A 16,055-nucleotide genomic window follows, 5' to 3' on the forward strand; every position below is an offset into this window, starting at 1 on the left:
TTCGTTAATAATGGACATTGGGAGAGGATACAAAATTTGAGGGATGATGATAAAGGATCCTAGTTCAAACTCTCCAGGATTTTTTGCAATAATGACAAACCTATGGGAAGGTGTTGAAATGTGCAAGTTCACATCTCCCTTCTGATAACCGATGGTAGACCTATGTGAAAGACGGCTTAAAGTGATGCTACAACTTTATGCATCTGCCTCGGATATGCCATCCTATATGTCACTTATTGGTTGGAACACCTACCTCACCCACTTGGTTGGTGCAACTACCTACCTCATCTGTTTGGTTAGTTGAACAACCTAAGCCACTTACTTGTTTGTTGAAACTATCAAAGTGACTGACTTGGTTGGAGCTATACAAAGATGCTACAGCACATTTTTGGGAGCACAAGAGCAATGTAGTAGTGTACATAGCCTAAATGAGGTTTCGAGGCATTGTCTTGGGATTGAGTGGTATTGCACTACACAACGTTCACCATTCCACAAATTGACATAAATCTAAGCTCATCGAGCTCATTAGCCTTAACATTAAACTTGAGACCTCACCATCATTTCAACTGGTTTACGAAGACACTACAATCACAAAAAAAAAAACCCAAGGACATCCATTAAAACATCAATACTCCATAGAACGAGGACCAAGGTACAACATCAAGATCTATCAAGACCAAAAATCTTTAGCTTTAGAGTAAGTTTTGTCGTAGATAAAGTGAAAAAAACCACAGGCTATTCATCCAGCTGGGTAATCGCTCTTTTACAACAAAAAGACATAAGCACGCTACATCTCAGCAGTGAATATACGCTACATCATGCACACAGTTCTGAGAATAGCTAGGGATCTTCTATCCTTCACCTTTTCATGCCAATTGCAAAGACATCGTATCTCACAAATAATGCATAATATGTTCAAAATTCGAGTATTGGAATCTGGTTTCCACAAGAGAACAGCAATTACTCTCATGAGTTCAAAGATGCACTCTGAACATTGCAATCAATGTAGTAATCACATCGTCTATGTAATATGTACTCGAAGCTTGTTTTATTGCCTCCAAAATTCTGATAGAATGATGTTTATGTGTGTGTGTTGCCAAAACTCCGAATCCAAATAATCACAAGCTTCATGTGTGTAAACTTCAACATAAATCCGTGTAGTGAAAAAATGCTTATCATAAGACGTAAGTAATATAATTACATGCACAACCCCCAGTTAAAAAATTTTAAGTGCTTTTGTAGCACCAAATGCACCTATTTACAGCTGTTGTCAAAACAACTGCAAGAGACGTGGCTCGTATCCATGCTACGCTGATTTCATATGTAAGTTGTGCAATCTACGGCAGCAATGAACCGATCTTGTAAATCTAGCTTTTGCTAATGCTCCACCCATGTTCAGCAATAGCCTGCTGAACACGTGCCGCTGCCTGAGCATTATCGTTGAGGGGAGGATAGCTCCAACTTTCTCCTATCTGCAACAAGCAAGAAATTCCAAAAAAATTGTAAACTTCACCATTTACTTATCTCAGCAATGAAATAAGAAAGAAAAAAAAGAGATCACAAGGATTATACATCTTCTGCCCCAGTAAACGATCGAACCACCCCACGAAGACGCAAGTTTTTGTGAAATGCAGCAAACTTCCACTTGCATTTCTCTGCTCCAATAACATAGACAGGCTTCCTAGTAACATCACACATCACTGTTAGGGCACCTCCCGATCTACAGATACAGTTAGAATCACCTCCTTAGGAAACCTGGCCTACCCTGTGCTGCATGCTTCACTTAGCATGCTGATTGAATCTGCTGTGATCACAAAGGCATCTGCCCAGGCTAAATGCCCCAGGTGCGGATTAGGACCTGCCAAGAAGGCCACAAAATTTAAGTTGGTGGAAGTACTCAAGGCTGTCCCTAACTGGAGCCTAATCACTTGGTAGATTGATTAGTATACCTTGGCCATCCCAGATGTAGGCGTTAGAATGAGAACCCAATTCAGAACGAATGTAATCAACCATCTGCGCACAAAAGAAGAAAAAAAACCATCAGCATTGACCTCTAAACTGATATCTAAGACCGTTAATAATGAAGGCAGCCGTCATACAGGGCATTAAGCTGACTGTTAAGCATGAATTACTGCTCCTGCTTGTGCTTCTTACAATAATAAAAAGAGTCAAATCAAGAAAACCAAACCAAGTGTCTACAAAGAGCCCAGTAAAGTCAATTTCTAGTCAATCCCTAGCCCCAAAACCTATTTCAGAAACTGCTACAAGTGTATAAGTGGCACATTTATGCCACATGGCACACGACTGATAAAAACAGTGTACACAGACTCTGACCCCATGTAGGGGCCCTGCCTCAAGCTGGCCTAACATGTGGATGCTGGAGATATGTTATCACCAGATGGTGACATTCTTGTATGCATGGCATCGTTGTATGGCCACATTGGCCCTGCGTATGCATTTTAGTCCATTCTTAGTCTGTTGGCCCTATTTTGGTCCAGTTGCCCCATTTTTGGGGTCTCTACGCACTTTACTAGTATGAAGGTGCCACTTGCCCCTCATTTTCATTCATCTAGTTGTATGGCTCCGAGATCATGAAGGAATGAGGTGAGGTGTGCGACACTCACGAGCGGAAAGACTAGAAAGAATGACCCAAGAGCAATAACTCTATAATTGGAGAGAATGCTGGTGGAGGTTCTGGATGCTTACAGACTCGTCACTTGCGGCTATCTTCACCGCTTCCTCGAGATTTATTTTTCTCAGCAAGCGAATTTACTTGCATTTTGCAGCTTGTAGCGCACCAAAGTCAGCGTTTTTTTGCACCATACTCTGCTTGTAGCGCACCAAAGGCACCATACTCTGCTTTTTCTCCTTTTTTACAGCAGCACACGTCAATTGGAAGCAATAGGACATTTGAGTGACCTTCGGGTCTAGGGCTAGCCGCTAACTTGAATGTTTTGCAGATTTCGGCCGAGGGGCCTAAAACCTAGAAAAGAAGAAGGAATTGAAAGATTGACACTTATGGGATGCAGCCAAGAGTGACAAATTAAAGACATACACTCAGAGAATTCGTAAAAGAAGGTGACATGACCAGCAGTATGGATTTTCCCTTTTTGCGCTGATATGCTGACGTGGCAGCCTGTACGGCTTTTTCCGCAAATCCGCTGACCTGACATGTGGCAAATGTGTACGGATTTTCTCAAATTACATTGGCTCGCTTTTGGGCTGATTTTATGTCAAGCTTTTGAAAGCAGATGCTTTTGTTATTAAGTGCTTTTGGGACAGTATCTTTTGGGGCTCTGTTTTTGGCATCCCTTGTACTCTTTACAAGTGCCCGTAGGGCCCTTCTTTTAGGCATTTGGACGTAGAGTTGGAAGATCTAGACCCAATGGGAGTTGTACTTTTGCGAATCAATAATACATAAAAACCGAAAGGGGCGCCAATCTTTGGGGCTCAATATGTCTTGGCTCGAAACTACGCCGGGCCCTGTCTATCACAAACTGGTGACATGGCATGCCCAGACGCACAGGCAGCAGGGGACAATTTCCGGAAATTGCGCTGCATTGCTGATGTGGCAGAATCCCGGAAATCACGCTGACATGCTGACGTGGCAATCCGTACAGTGCTGACGTGGCAGGGTTGGAAATCACGCTGACATGCTGTATGGATTTCCGCAAATCACGCTGATGCTTTCTTTTGAAAGTTGTTTTGGGATCAGTTGCTTTTGGAACAATTGCTTTATTTCAAAAGCTTTTAAAGCTTGAATGCTTTTGAGTTTAAGTGCTTTTGGGGCTCTGCTTTTGATATCCCTTGTGAGAATAAAAGAGCCCTTAGGGCCTCACCCTTCTGAGCATCCGGACGCAGAGTATAAGAGCAGAAGTTCCCGTGGGAGTTGTACTTTGCTCAAAGATTAATATAAAAGAAATACCGAAAGGGGCGCCAGTCTTTGGGCCAATCTCTATTGGCACGGAACTACGCCGGGCCGTGTCGACCAAATTGAACTGTGATTTTAAAGTTTGGAGTATTTTACGTGATTCTCTCTTGTGTCGCGGTAGAATCTTGACTTGGAGTGTCCAAGTTAGTTACAATGGTATCAGAGCACGGCCGATTTCTCTTCTATCGGAAAATCCGATCCTTTTCTCGCAACACTTATGGATTCTAACGGAGACAAATCGACTTCTTCTGCATATGGGAATGCAGGAGGAGATCGCGGAGAAGATTCTCATGAGCAATTAGAGGAAGAGTACAACCCACCTCGGCCTACTCAGGCAGAGATTGAAGAGATGGAACGTCGACAATTGGTTGACGACGCGACAAAAATGATGGTTAACATTGAGAAGGATTCGAAATTTGCAAAATTTTTTACTCAACAATCCTTCAACGAAGTGCACACCCAGTGGCAAAAAGCCACAGAGCCACCCATCAAACCGGCACTCAAGAAACCTCCTACTCCGAGGATGTTTACAGAGCAAGAATTAGAAGAGGTGGTTCATACACGCATCAGTCAGCTTTTGGAGGCTAACAATAAAGCCAAAAAAGCATGACAAAAAGCAGAAGAAAGGAATTGACTTCCCGGGTTATTTGGGTCGTCAATCTACTTTTACATCAGCAAAAAAGCAGAAGAAGCGTGTACGACTTGAAGGACTACCCAGTTCTTATTCTTCTTCTTCTGACAGTTCTTCTAGCTCTTCTAATTCGATCGAAGAAGACAGAAAAGGGAAAAAGCGAAGCAAAAAGCAAAGCTTCGAAAAGGGCAAGAAAAAGGCAAAGAAGACTAAATTTTACCTAGTTTCTGACAGTCCTACAGAGGACTCGTCCTCCAACAATTCGGACTCTGACGTTCACAGGTTTTATGCCAAAAGAAAGTATTTTTATAGAGCCAATCAATATGATTTCCTCGACAACGAGGCCAAAAAGCCCACACAATTCAAGGAGGGAGGACAGGCAGTAAAGTTTGAGCGCTTTTCAAGGTTTCGAGATGCTCCCAAGACTTTAGCCTTTATCCAACAGTTTGACATAGCATTCTCTGGAGGCCGCACTCCAAGATCAGACAGGCGACATCCTTTCTGAAAGGCAATGCACGGACTTGGTGGTCCACTCTGTTGTTAAGGAAACAAGCGCCGACAGAGTGGTTGAAATTTAAGAAACTCTTTATTTCTTCATGGCTCACACAAGAATACGAACGAGACGTGATTACTGACTAGGACCATGTTCGGATGGTCAAGACAGAATCATTGGATTCTTACTATGAAAGATTTTGGGAATTTCTTCTACCCATTTCATTTTAATGCACCTGTACAGTGAGGTTATGACCCTCACCGGTGCCTTCTTTGGAGTAGCAATTAGCTACCCCTGTTCCTGCTCAAGGAGGCTCTTGCTTCAGCACAAAAGCATGAACCCACACAGTTGTACATCAATCAAATGAAAAGCCCTCTTGTGGGACAGAGAGCAGTGTGTAGTATGCAGGGCATCACTCCTAGCACCACAATGTACATGAGAGGGAAAGAAAGCACTCCATAGCTCTTAACCTGTGACAAAAACCAAAAAGAGGCCTCCCTCAACTAGAAATTCAGCGCCCATTTTTCTGAATGCATGAAAATCTCCCACTTGGCGCAATTACAAGCTTTTGCCCGTTTCGGGGTTGCCGCCTAAAAATCTCCCGACTGGTTGCCCAGTTGACTTCGCGGCAGAGTTGTAAAGTGTTCCCCTACTCATACCGAAGGTAATGACGCGAACACATTTCACTGCCCAAAATAGCAGTTCCCTAAATTTTAGGAAATAATTCCGTTGGGCTCCCGCTGGTCATCTGACCATCTATCCTCATTGGGACCGCATTCCAAAAGTGCAATGTGGCCCAACTGTCGGACACTTTATGTTGGTAGTCCCATCTTGACTTTATGCCTTTATTGAGTTCACTTCCTAGTATCCACAAATTGCTAACTGCGACGGGGGGACCTATATGATCTTGCTACGAGCCTAGACATCCTCTTACTACACAAATTCCAGTGCCGACCACTTCCCGTTTGCGGGTGAAACTACCGTTCACATTGGCCATACAATGTCCGACCGTTTGCTACTTCAAAAAGAGGGTCTCAAAAATACAACAAAAATCATTGGAAAGAAACCAACAACTAAGGTTAGCAGTTGCCACGTCCTCATGACATTAGTTCACAGCTGCCACGTCCTTGTGACATGTTCTCAAACAATCCTCTCGAGAACAAACTAGTAATGCGAGGATCACGATCACTGACAATTGATTGTGGCATACCATGGTACTTAAAACACATTGTACATGAACAAGCATGCCATCTGATCATATTTTTTCTTCTTCCTGACAGGGATAAAATGGGCCTGCTTGCTGAACCTACAGATAATGGTCCATATACCATCATTCCTTGTTGGCGTTCTTGGAAGATCAAAGATAAAGTCCATAGGAATGCTTTCCCATGGCTTATCCGGAATCGGCAATGGTTGTAACAACCCTGGTGCCTTTTGCCTGTCAAACTTGACCTTTTGGCAAATTACGCATGCTCGCACAAAGGCATCTACCTCTCTTCTCAAGGTAGGCCAATAGAAGAATGTCTCTACCGCTTTAACTGTCGCATCAATACCACGATGCCCTGCATATGGTGGGACATGACTCTCTTCCATGACCTTATGTCACAATGGCCTAGTGACAGTCTGCCATGCATCATCATAAAACCATTTATAAGGAGGTAGTGCTCATGATGTTGCCCCTCTTGTAAAACTGTTCAAAGATCATTGCAAAATCTTCATCAATAGCATATTGTTCCTTCATGTCATCTAACTCATGATCATAAGGAATTGACACAGCTGAAATTAGTGGCTTTCTTGATAACGCATCAGCCACAACATTCTTCTTGCCTTCCACATGCATAATCTGGAAGTGGAACATAGAAAGAATGTTTGCCCATCGCATATGCTTTTTGGATAACTTTGACTGTGTCAAAAAGTATCGCAAGGTCTGATGATCTGTTTGGACAACAAAATCAGCACCTAAGAGGTAGTGCTTCCAGCTAGAAAGCGCATGAATCACAGCCAAGAGCTCTTTCTCATAGACTTGCATAGTCCTCTCTCGCCCTTGCAAAATTCGGCTTTCATAAGCTACTACCCGTCCGTCTTCCATTAGCACTGCTCCGATGCTACTGGCAGTGGCCACACGTGTCACATTGGATCACAAATGACTTCTTGAGATCTGGCAAAACAATAACTGGATCTGAAGTCAACTTTTCCTTTAAGAGACTAAAAGCTGAAATCTCTTTTTGGGTCCATCTGAAAGTGACCTCTTTCTTCTGCAAAGCGTGAAGAGGCGATGCTATCTCTGCAAAATTTTTGACAAACCTTCTATGGTAGGAACACAATCCAAAGAAGCTTCTGACATCGTGCACAGTCTTCAAGTCTGGCCATGTCTTAATATCTTCGACCTTTGCGGGATCCATTCGGACACCATCCTTTGAGACTATGTCGCCGAGAAAGTGGATCACTTCGAGGAAGAATTCACTTTTCTTAGGACTGACAACTAACATGTGACTGTGCAGCTCTTCGAACACAATGGTCAAGTGACGCCTATGCTCCTCTTCATTCTTCGAATAGACTATCATGTCATTGAAGAACGTCCCAACAAACTGTTGACGCGAACGGAAAATCCGGTCCATCATTCTGTTGAACGTGGCAGGAGCATTTGTTAGCCCAAATGGCATCACTAGAAACTCATAAAGACCAAATGTTGTTCTAAACGCGGTCTTATGCACATCCTTTGGCCTTATACGAATCTGATGATACCCACTCTTAAGGTCTATCCTACTGAAAATTACAGCACCCTCTAAACAATCAAGAATATCATCAATTCAAGGAATAGGAAACCTATTCTTGATGGTATTCTTATTCAACGCACGGTAGTCAATACACATGCGCCATGAGCCATCCTTCTTTTGCACTGGGAGCACTGGGGAGCAAAAGGATGAAGAACTAAGCTGAATCAGTCCCTTCTCTAATAACTCCTCAACCTGGCCCATAATCTCTTTCTACTGCGCCGCACTTACCCTGTAGGGAGGTCTATTTGGTGGGCTACATCCTAGCACCAAATCTATTCGATGGTCCTTAGGTCTCTCTGGCGGAAATTGCGACGGTAATGAATCAGAAAAACAGTCACTAAACTTTTGCAAAAATGCTGACCTTTCTTTATCTAACATAGATACATTTGATTGATCATTATCTGAGACATCACGTGCAAAAATCAAGTACACAGAAAGATGATTCTTTATTACCAGAAGCAGATACAATAGGGACAGACTCCCCTTTGAGCTTTACATCCAAAACATGAGTTTTGCCCCTATGTTGAAGGGTGATCGCCTTGCCGAAGACATCCACCACGCTTTACTCTGAACATCCAGGGAATCCCAAGTAGCGCATCGCACCCTTCCAATGGCATGATATAGAACTTTTATGTGTCCACATATGACTGAATATGCAGACGCAGCTTTCCAATAATGGGAGTAACACATTCTGAGTGGCTAGGACATGCCAACCCTGCCTCTGCTGTGTACCCCATCTCTTCAGCTCTGATGCCCAGCTTCATAGCTAACTCTGGTGAGATAAAGTTGGCTTTGGCACCTGGATCAAAGAAGATGAGTGTCGTCTGATCCCTAACTTTACCCCATGCCCTGCATAACTCACTGGCATCTGTATTGGGCCTATCACCCACCATATCTGGCACCAAACCTGCCGTGGGTTTAGCCTTGCATACCCCCAAACACTGTTCTTGGCATGTACGGCTAACTTCCAGGCGCATAACCAGCCATACTTTGGAACACTGATCCACCCCCGAAATACCCAGGATGTACTGTGGGTGGTGGAAAAACTAGGTGCATAGCCTAGTATCCAGTTCCCTGTCCATTCAAGACAACATGCGGGCTCTAAAAGGTGGCGGGCTGAACTGGCATAACCTGTGGAATAGGCGTTCTAGCCACCTGTTCAAGCACGGGAGGAACCTGTTTTGGAGCCCTTGACTCCGCAACATGCGAGTGTTCCCTATCCTGCTAAGTCGCATTAAGTACTTGGGCTTGAGCCTCAACAAGCTCCGTACGCGGTGTAGGTTGACTCTTTTATTGTTGCACTGTTGACGCTTGCAAGAACTTCATAAACCTTGGATTCTGCACCAGTTGCGAAAAGATATTCACCACGGCAACTAACTGAGTCTTGAACGCATCATCCTCAAGTTGCCCAGTCATAAAACCCTATACTACTGGAGGGACATTCACATTAACAGGAGGTACAGACTAACATGGCCGTGAGCTCTCGCCAATCTCGAAAACCATAGGGATTTCCTGTCTGTCCTTTGAAGAGGAACCCTCTTCCATAATGCCCTTCCCTTTGTCGGCATAGTGTAGTCCTGCGTTCCTGTACTCTGTGTCTTTACCCAAAACAACCGAGGCTCACTTCTTGAGGAAAAAGTGATTGATGTCCCGGCAACGGAACCTTGAAACCGGCCCGTGGGGCAATAGGCTTTGACTTTCACCCGAAATTCTTTACTTAAAGACACACACAGATAGAGCGTGCAAAGGAAACCTGCGACGGGAATTAACACTTAAGCACGCACACGGCTCGGAAGCTAGAATGCTCCAAGCAGACGCCCACAACCTGTAGGCCCCAAAATTGGCGCCCCTTTCGGTATTTCTTTATACTTTGAGAGGGTAAATTACAAAGTAAAGTCCTCGGAATCCTTTACCTGTATCCCGCTAGATACTATCAGTTTTGGCCAAGTTTCGGTAGCATAACAGCTAGAACTCACTTCCACTGACGTATACCCTCTGATTCCTGCCCAAAAACAGTAAATTCAGCACACTGTATTTACTGATTTTTGCTCTGTTTTCAGCCCCAAACAGTCCCCTAACAGTCCTCTACCAGTGGGGCACTATTCCCAAAGGTTCTGGCGTCCGTATGGCTGAAAAACAGTCAATTTACAGCGCATACACAGCGCTGAAAATGCACCTGTACGGTGAGGTTATGACCCTCACCGGTGCCTGCTTTGGAGTAGCAGTTAGCTACCCCTGTTCCTGCTCAAGGAGGCTCTTGCCTCAGCACAAAAGCATGAACCCACACAGTCGTACATCAGTCAAATGAAGAGCCCTCTTGTGGGGCATCACATAACTGCACGTAGGGGGGAGAGAGAGCAGTGTGTAGTGTACAGGGCATCACTCCTAGCACCACACTGTACATGAGAGGGAAAGAAAGCACTGCATAGCTCTTAACTTGTGACAAAAACCAAAATGAGGCCTCCCTCAGCTAGAAATTCAGCGCCCATTTTTCTCAATGGAGCAAGTGCATGAAAATCTACCACTTGGCGCAATTACAAGCTTTTGCCCATTTCGCGGTTGCCGCCTAAAAATCTCCCGACTAGTTGCCCAGTTGACTTCGCGGCAGAGTTGTAAAGTGTTCCCCTAGTCATACCGAAGGTAATGACGCGAACACATTTCACGGCCCAAGATGGCAGTTCCCTAAATTTTAGGAAATGATTCCGTTGGGCTCCCACTAGTCATCTAACCATCTATCCTCATTGGGACCGCATCCAAAAGTGCAATGTGGCCCAACTGTCGGATACTTTCTATTGGTAGTCCCACCTTGACTTTATGCCTTTATTGAGTTCACTTCCTAGTATCCACAAACTTGCTAAGTGCAACGGGGGAACCTACATGATCTTGCTCTGAGCCTAGACATCCTCTTACTATACGAATACCAGTGTCGACCACTTCTCGTCTGCGGGTGAAACTACCGTTCACATTGGCCATACAATGTCCGACCGTTTGCTACTTCAAAAAGAAGGTCTCAAAAATACAACAAAAATCATTGGAAAGAAACCAACAACTAGGTTAGTAGTTGCCACGTCCTTGTGACATAGTTAACAGCTGCCACGTCCTCGTGACAGTTAGTGCGGCTCAGCAGAAAGAGATTATGGGCCAGGTTTAGGAGCTTTTAGAGAAGGGGCTCATTCAGCCTAGTTCTTCACCTTTTTGCACCCCAGTGCTCCTAATGCAAAAGAAGGATGGCTCTTGGTGCATGTATATTGACTACCGTGCATTGAATAAGAATACCATCAAGAACATGTTTCCTATTCCAAGAATTGATGACATTCTTGACCGTTTAGAGGGTATTGCAATTTTCAGCAGGATAGACCTTAAGAGTGGGTACCATCAGATTCGTATAAGGCCAGAGGATGTGCACAAGACTGCGTTTAGGACGACCTTTGGTCTCTATGAGTTCCTAGTGATGTCATTTGGTCTTACAAATGCTCCTGCTACGTTCAATAGGATGATGGACGGATTTTTCGCTCGCATCAAAAGTTTGTTGGCACATTCTTTGGTGACATGTTAGTCTATTCCAAGAATGAAGAGAAGCATAGGCGTCACTCGACCATTGTGTTCAAAGAGTTACACAGTCACAGGTTACTTGTCAATCCTAAGAAAAGTGAATTCTTCTTGGAAGAGATCCACTTTCTTGGCCACATAGTGTCAAAGGATGGTGTCTTAATGGATCCCGCAAAGTTTGAAGCTACTAAGACATGGCCAGACTTGAAGACTGTGCACGATGTCCGAAGCTTCTTGGGATTGTGCTCGTATTATAGGAGGTTTATCAGAAATTTTCCAGAGATAGTTGCACCTCTTCACGCTTTGCAAAAGAAAGAGGTCACTTTCAAATGGACCCAAAAAGAGTTTCAGCTTTCAGTCTCTTAAAGGAAAAGTTGACTTCAGATCCCATGATTGTTTAACCAGAACTTAGGAAGTCATTTGAGGTCCAGTGTGATGCGTGTGGCAATAGCATCAGAGCAGTGTTAATGCAAGATGGACGGGTAGTAGCTTATGAAAGCAGAATTTTGCAAGGGCCAGAGAAGACTATGCAAATCTACAAGAAAGAGCTTTTGGCCGTGATTCATGCGCTTTCTAGTTGGAAGCACTACCTCTTACGTGCTGATTTTGTTGTCAAAACGATCATCAGACCTTGCAATACTTCTTGACACAGTCAAAGTTATCCGAAAAGCATATGCGATGAGCAAACATTCTTTCTATGTTCCACTTCCAGATTATGCATGTGGAAGGCAAGAAAACCAGTGACCATTATACATCGTACGACGAATATCTTGTTAGTTACAAACTATGGCTTCTAAAAAGAGCAAGAGATTCGACAAACTAAAAAGCACAAGAGATTCGACCCCCGAGAATGATAGAGTACCTGTACGACATTATCCTTCCCGACCTCCTTGATGGCTTGTCGAATGTGCCCAAAAATAAACTCTGCCGAAATACGCTCACGAGCCTTGCCCGCATCCACGGCACGTAGGAAGTATGTACCAAGGCAAGAGGAAACAAGGATGTTGATAATGTGGCATCTCCGAATATCACTCCACCCATCAGAGATGATAGTACAACCAAACTGCTGCCACCCAGCTTTCACTGGGACCAATGCTCTGTCAATGATCTCTCGCTGCTCATCTAACATTTTTGTGTGCATCCTCTGATAATCCAAGCCACTCCAGGAATCTATGGCACCGACTTGTGCAATGGCTCGGACCATTCGCTTCCATTGCTTTGTCCGCAAGACATTAAATGCAATGTTGCACTCTATGAGAGTGCGAGCAATATCTGTTTCTGCAATTTTTTGCCTCTCTTTTACCCAGGACTGTGCATGGACACGAGAAGGCAAAGTAGACTGCGTATACATGCGTGTCCCTTGATCTGTATCCTTATCTACATCCTGAGAACAACGAGCCCTTTTCCTGCTAACGTCCTTTTCCTGCTGAGTAGGTGCATCTGGAAAATCTGCAAACAATGCATCCTGCAAGGCATCCTGTGTTGCCTCATCTGCTTTCTTACCCTTGGACGAGGGAAGACCCCCTCCCGGAAAGTGCTCTAGAATCAAAGCATCCTTGATCTCTCGCGGAACAAGCTTGCATCCTCCGCATTGGCCACTAGTGCCGATGCCAGTAAGGTGCCTCAACACGCGCGTCACCGTACTTGTCTTTTGCTTTCCACAATATTTGCAAGTCCAAGTGCGTGTTCTTGATCCTGCTTGCCCTTCTGTATTTACCACCGCAATGACATTGGTGTGTGCGCTCCAGATTGGGTTGGTTTTGCGAGGCATGGTCGACCTACACATGTGACTAAAAGGCATGTGCTATCGCAAGAGAATCACAAAGAAATGTGCGAGGGAGAGAGGGAGAGACAGAAGGTTTGCTTTCTTACCAGTAAACACGCGCGAAAAGGCTCTACAGGTGGACTTTGCAGAGACTTGGCAGGTTGCAGGTCACTGTTGCAGACAATCACCAGTAAAATAAGGCGTCCAAACTTAACCCAGCCGGGCGAAAATAAAAGGCCTCACGCATAGGGTTTTATTTTTTAAGTCAAAAAAAATCCGTACACTACCCATCCGTACGGTACGGACGTACGGTACAGTACCGTACGTATGTCCGGATCCTTCCTTTGAGCGCAAGGCCGCCAAGGGGTGCGCCCGCAAAAAAGAGCAGAACTCGGGTGAAGAGAAGATCCTTCTCAAACACAGATTGCAAGTGAAAGAAGACCCACAAGAACCCAAGTTCCTCGTGAACTTAAGAACCCAATACCCACAAGAACCCAAGTTCCTCGTGAACTTAAGAACCCAAGACCACAAGAACCCACAAGAACCCAAGACTTCAGTGGATGGTCATCACTCGAAGCGGAATGGATACTTCGCTTGGAGGTGATAAGCATGAGAGAGGCGAAGAAGAATTTTCCCCACCAGGAGGTTTTTCCGACCCTCCCCCTTCCCCATCTACGCCAAGGATTGCACTAACTCCTATGGAGGAGTTGAAGTAGATGTGTATGGAAAGGAAGTTAGAACGCGAAGCAAGAAATGTAGAAAGAATGGCAGAAATGGAACGCAGACACGCAGTAAGAGAAGCAGAAAGAGAGGCAGCCAAAGCAAGACAAGAACAGAGCGACCGACACAGGAAAGAGTTTTGGTGACTCTTTTCTCAAGTTCAGGCACAGATGCAAGAGACTAGAGGAAAGGAGACTCTCTCAGTCTCTTCTTCTCCCAAGCATGACACACGGGATTTGCATGATTATGAGAAGCTAATGATTTGAATGACAATGATTTGAATGATAATGTTGAGCATGATGATTTGGATGACAATGACATGCATGATCAAGATGTGATTTCTCACAAGCATGATAATTTGCATGAAGATGACATGATTGTTCACAAGGATGATGAGTTAGTTGATGCTTTTTCTAGCGAAGCTAACCTCGTTGCAGATTCGATCAATCACGAAGGATCGATCTTGGCTCTCGAGCCTAGGTCCAACACACCCCTTCAGGAAGAACCGATCTTGGCTCTCGAGCTTAGGTACAAAGAACCCTCACAGGAAGTATTATGTGTTCGCATGATTCATACGCACGCATTGATCGAGTGTTTCATTCGTGATCGTCCCTCTATTTTAGTCAGCGTCTTTATGTGAGCCTATTTCCTAGGCATGACATATTGTACGTTGAGCACGTTTCACTCATGAATGAGCACGAATGTATACGGATTGTTCATGAAAAGTTGAAAAGTATGCATTCAAGGAAGTCACATTCCATGTCTCTGCCTTGGCATGACACAGTTGTAGAAAGAGCACATGAAAGTATGAGCACCAAGCATGGGCATCTCTGTTGTGAATTGCCATAGTTGATTGCTCTAGATCATAAGAGAAAGATTAGATCTCATTGTTTGCGTGTGTGTGGTGAACGGTTTAGCACTCCGTCTCTTTGTTCGTCTACATTGCATGCACAATCTTTGAGGAAGACAAGATTTTTTCCACTCACTTTACATGGAATAGGTATGTTCATGGTTTTGTGTTGGAAATGGTTTCAGGAATTTTCAGCCATGGAGATTCTTGAAGAGGAAAGAAGCATGACACTCGACGAAGTTGAAGCATCGAAGAAGACTCAGAAGACTTTGTGTCGCTTTCGGCGCGGCCCAAAGAAGCAAGCGTTGCAGACATTTATGAAGTTCAAGTACCGCACGACCCACACATCAGAGTGGGCAGGCGAAGAGTCCCTTCCAATTCCGGATGCTATTGGCGATCTCCCTCGACGCCATACAGTTCGGTACCAGTACCTCACTTTGAAAAGGAGGGGATGTCAAGTAACACATCCAACCCTATAGTGTCCATGGACAAGCTACAACATGATCAGGGTTCAGTTCAGTCAAGTCAGTCTAGAATAGGAAGTGATCTGGCACTTTTGTGAGTCTGTTCGCAGACCGTGCATGTCCAAACACTTAGTGTAGATGCATATCCTCTGGTTGCGCACAGCACGATCATAAGAATTCCCATCAGAATCCTTCAGGGGAATTTTCCAGTGCATTTAGCCTATTTTACCTATTTTTGACATTTTTCACTTATTATTTTTAAGTGACTTTTGTTGGAAAGTAGGTAGGGCAAATTGAGTAAGTTTGTATATAAGCAAACCTAGACTAGCACTAATTTGCAGAAGAGGCAACAGGAGCTTGGCTCAACAGGCAACTTCTCAAGCAAGACTCCCCACAACCTTGGCGTTTTTGCATCAAGCACCCATCGCCATAACCTCTCAACCTTGGCGTTTTTCCATGCAAGATCCTCATCGCCATACCACCATAGCCTAGCGTTTCCAAACTCCCCCATCGCCCAGCATACCTTGGCGTTTTCAGCACCAAAACGCAGCAGCAAATCAGCGTTTTCAACAGCCCAAACCAGAGTTTTTCAGCAGCCGAAATCAGCCCCGAATTCACCATTTTGAATCGCAGCAGATTTCAGCCTTGAGCGGTTTTGGACAGCAGATAAAGACCTTCAGTTTTCAGCCCTAGTGTCGGCCTCGTCATCTCCGTCGTCGTCGTCGACATAGCCTAGACTTGCATCAATCACATGCATTCCCATTGTACCAGTTTGTGCAATCAATAGTAGACCACTCTCGCCGACGAGAGTGGGCCCTTCGGAGGAGGGTTTTACAACGTCTCTGGTGTCCTATTCTCTCCTTTCTCTATCTCTC

General features: G+C 44.5%; 1 protein-coding gene across 1 annotated transcript in view; it reads right to left on the reverse strand.

Annotated features, from left to right (window-relative positions):
- Positions 1-891: 891 nt before the first annotated feature.
- The window catches only part of ELM1 (fission ELM1-like protein (DUF1022)), a 52,645-nt gene continuing 37,481 nt past the window's right edge, over positions 892-16,055 (reverse strand). Inside the window, exons 7-10 of the mRNA XM_086525097.1 lie at positions 1,950-2,013; positions 1,765-1,858; positions 1,573-1,681; positions 892-1,472 (exon numbers count right to left, since the gene is read on the reverse strand). Of these exons, the coding sequence (XP_086381223.1) occupies positions 1,368-1,472; positions 1,573-1,681; positions 1,765-1,858; positions 1,950-2,013 (372 nt within the window). The 3' untranslated portion in view covers positions 892-1,367. The remainder of the gene's footprint in view (positions 1,473-1,572; positions 1,682-1,764; positions 1,859-1,949; positions 2,014-16,055) is intronic.

Source organism: Adiantum capillus-veneris, chromosome 12, assembly GCF_014529385.1.
Source record: "Adiantum capillus-veneris isolate H3 chromosome 12, ASM1452938v2, whole genome shotgun sequence".
Classification (NCBI taxonomy): Eukaryota; Viridiplantae; Streptophyta; class Polypodiopsida; order Polypodiales; family Pteridaceae; genus Adiantum; species Adiantum capillus-veneris.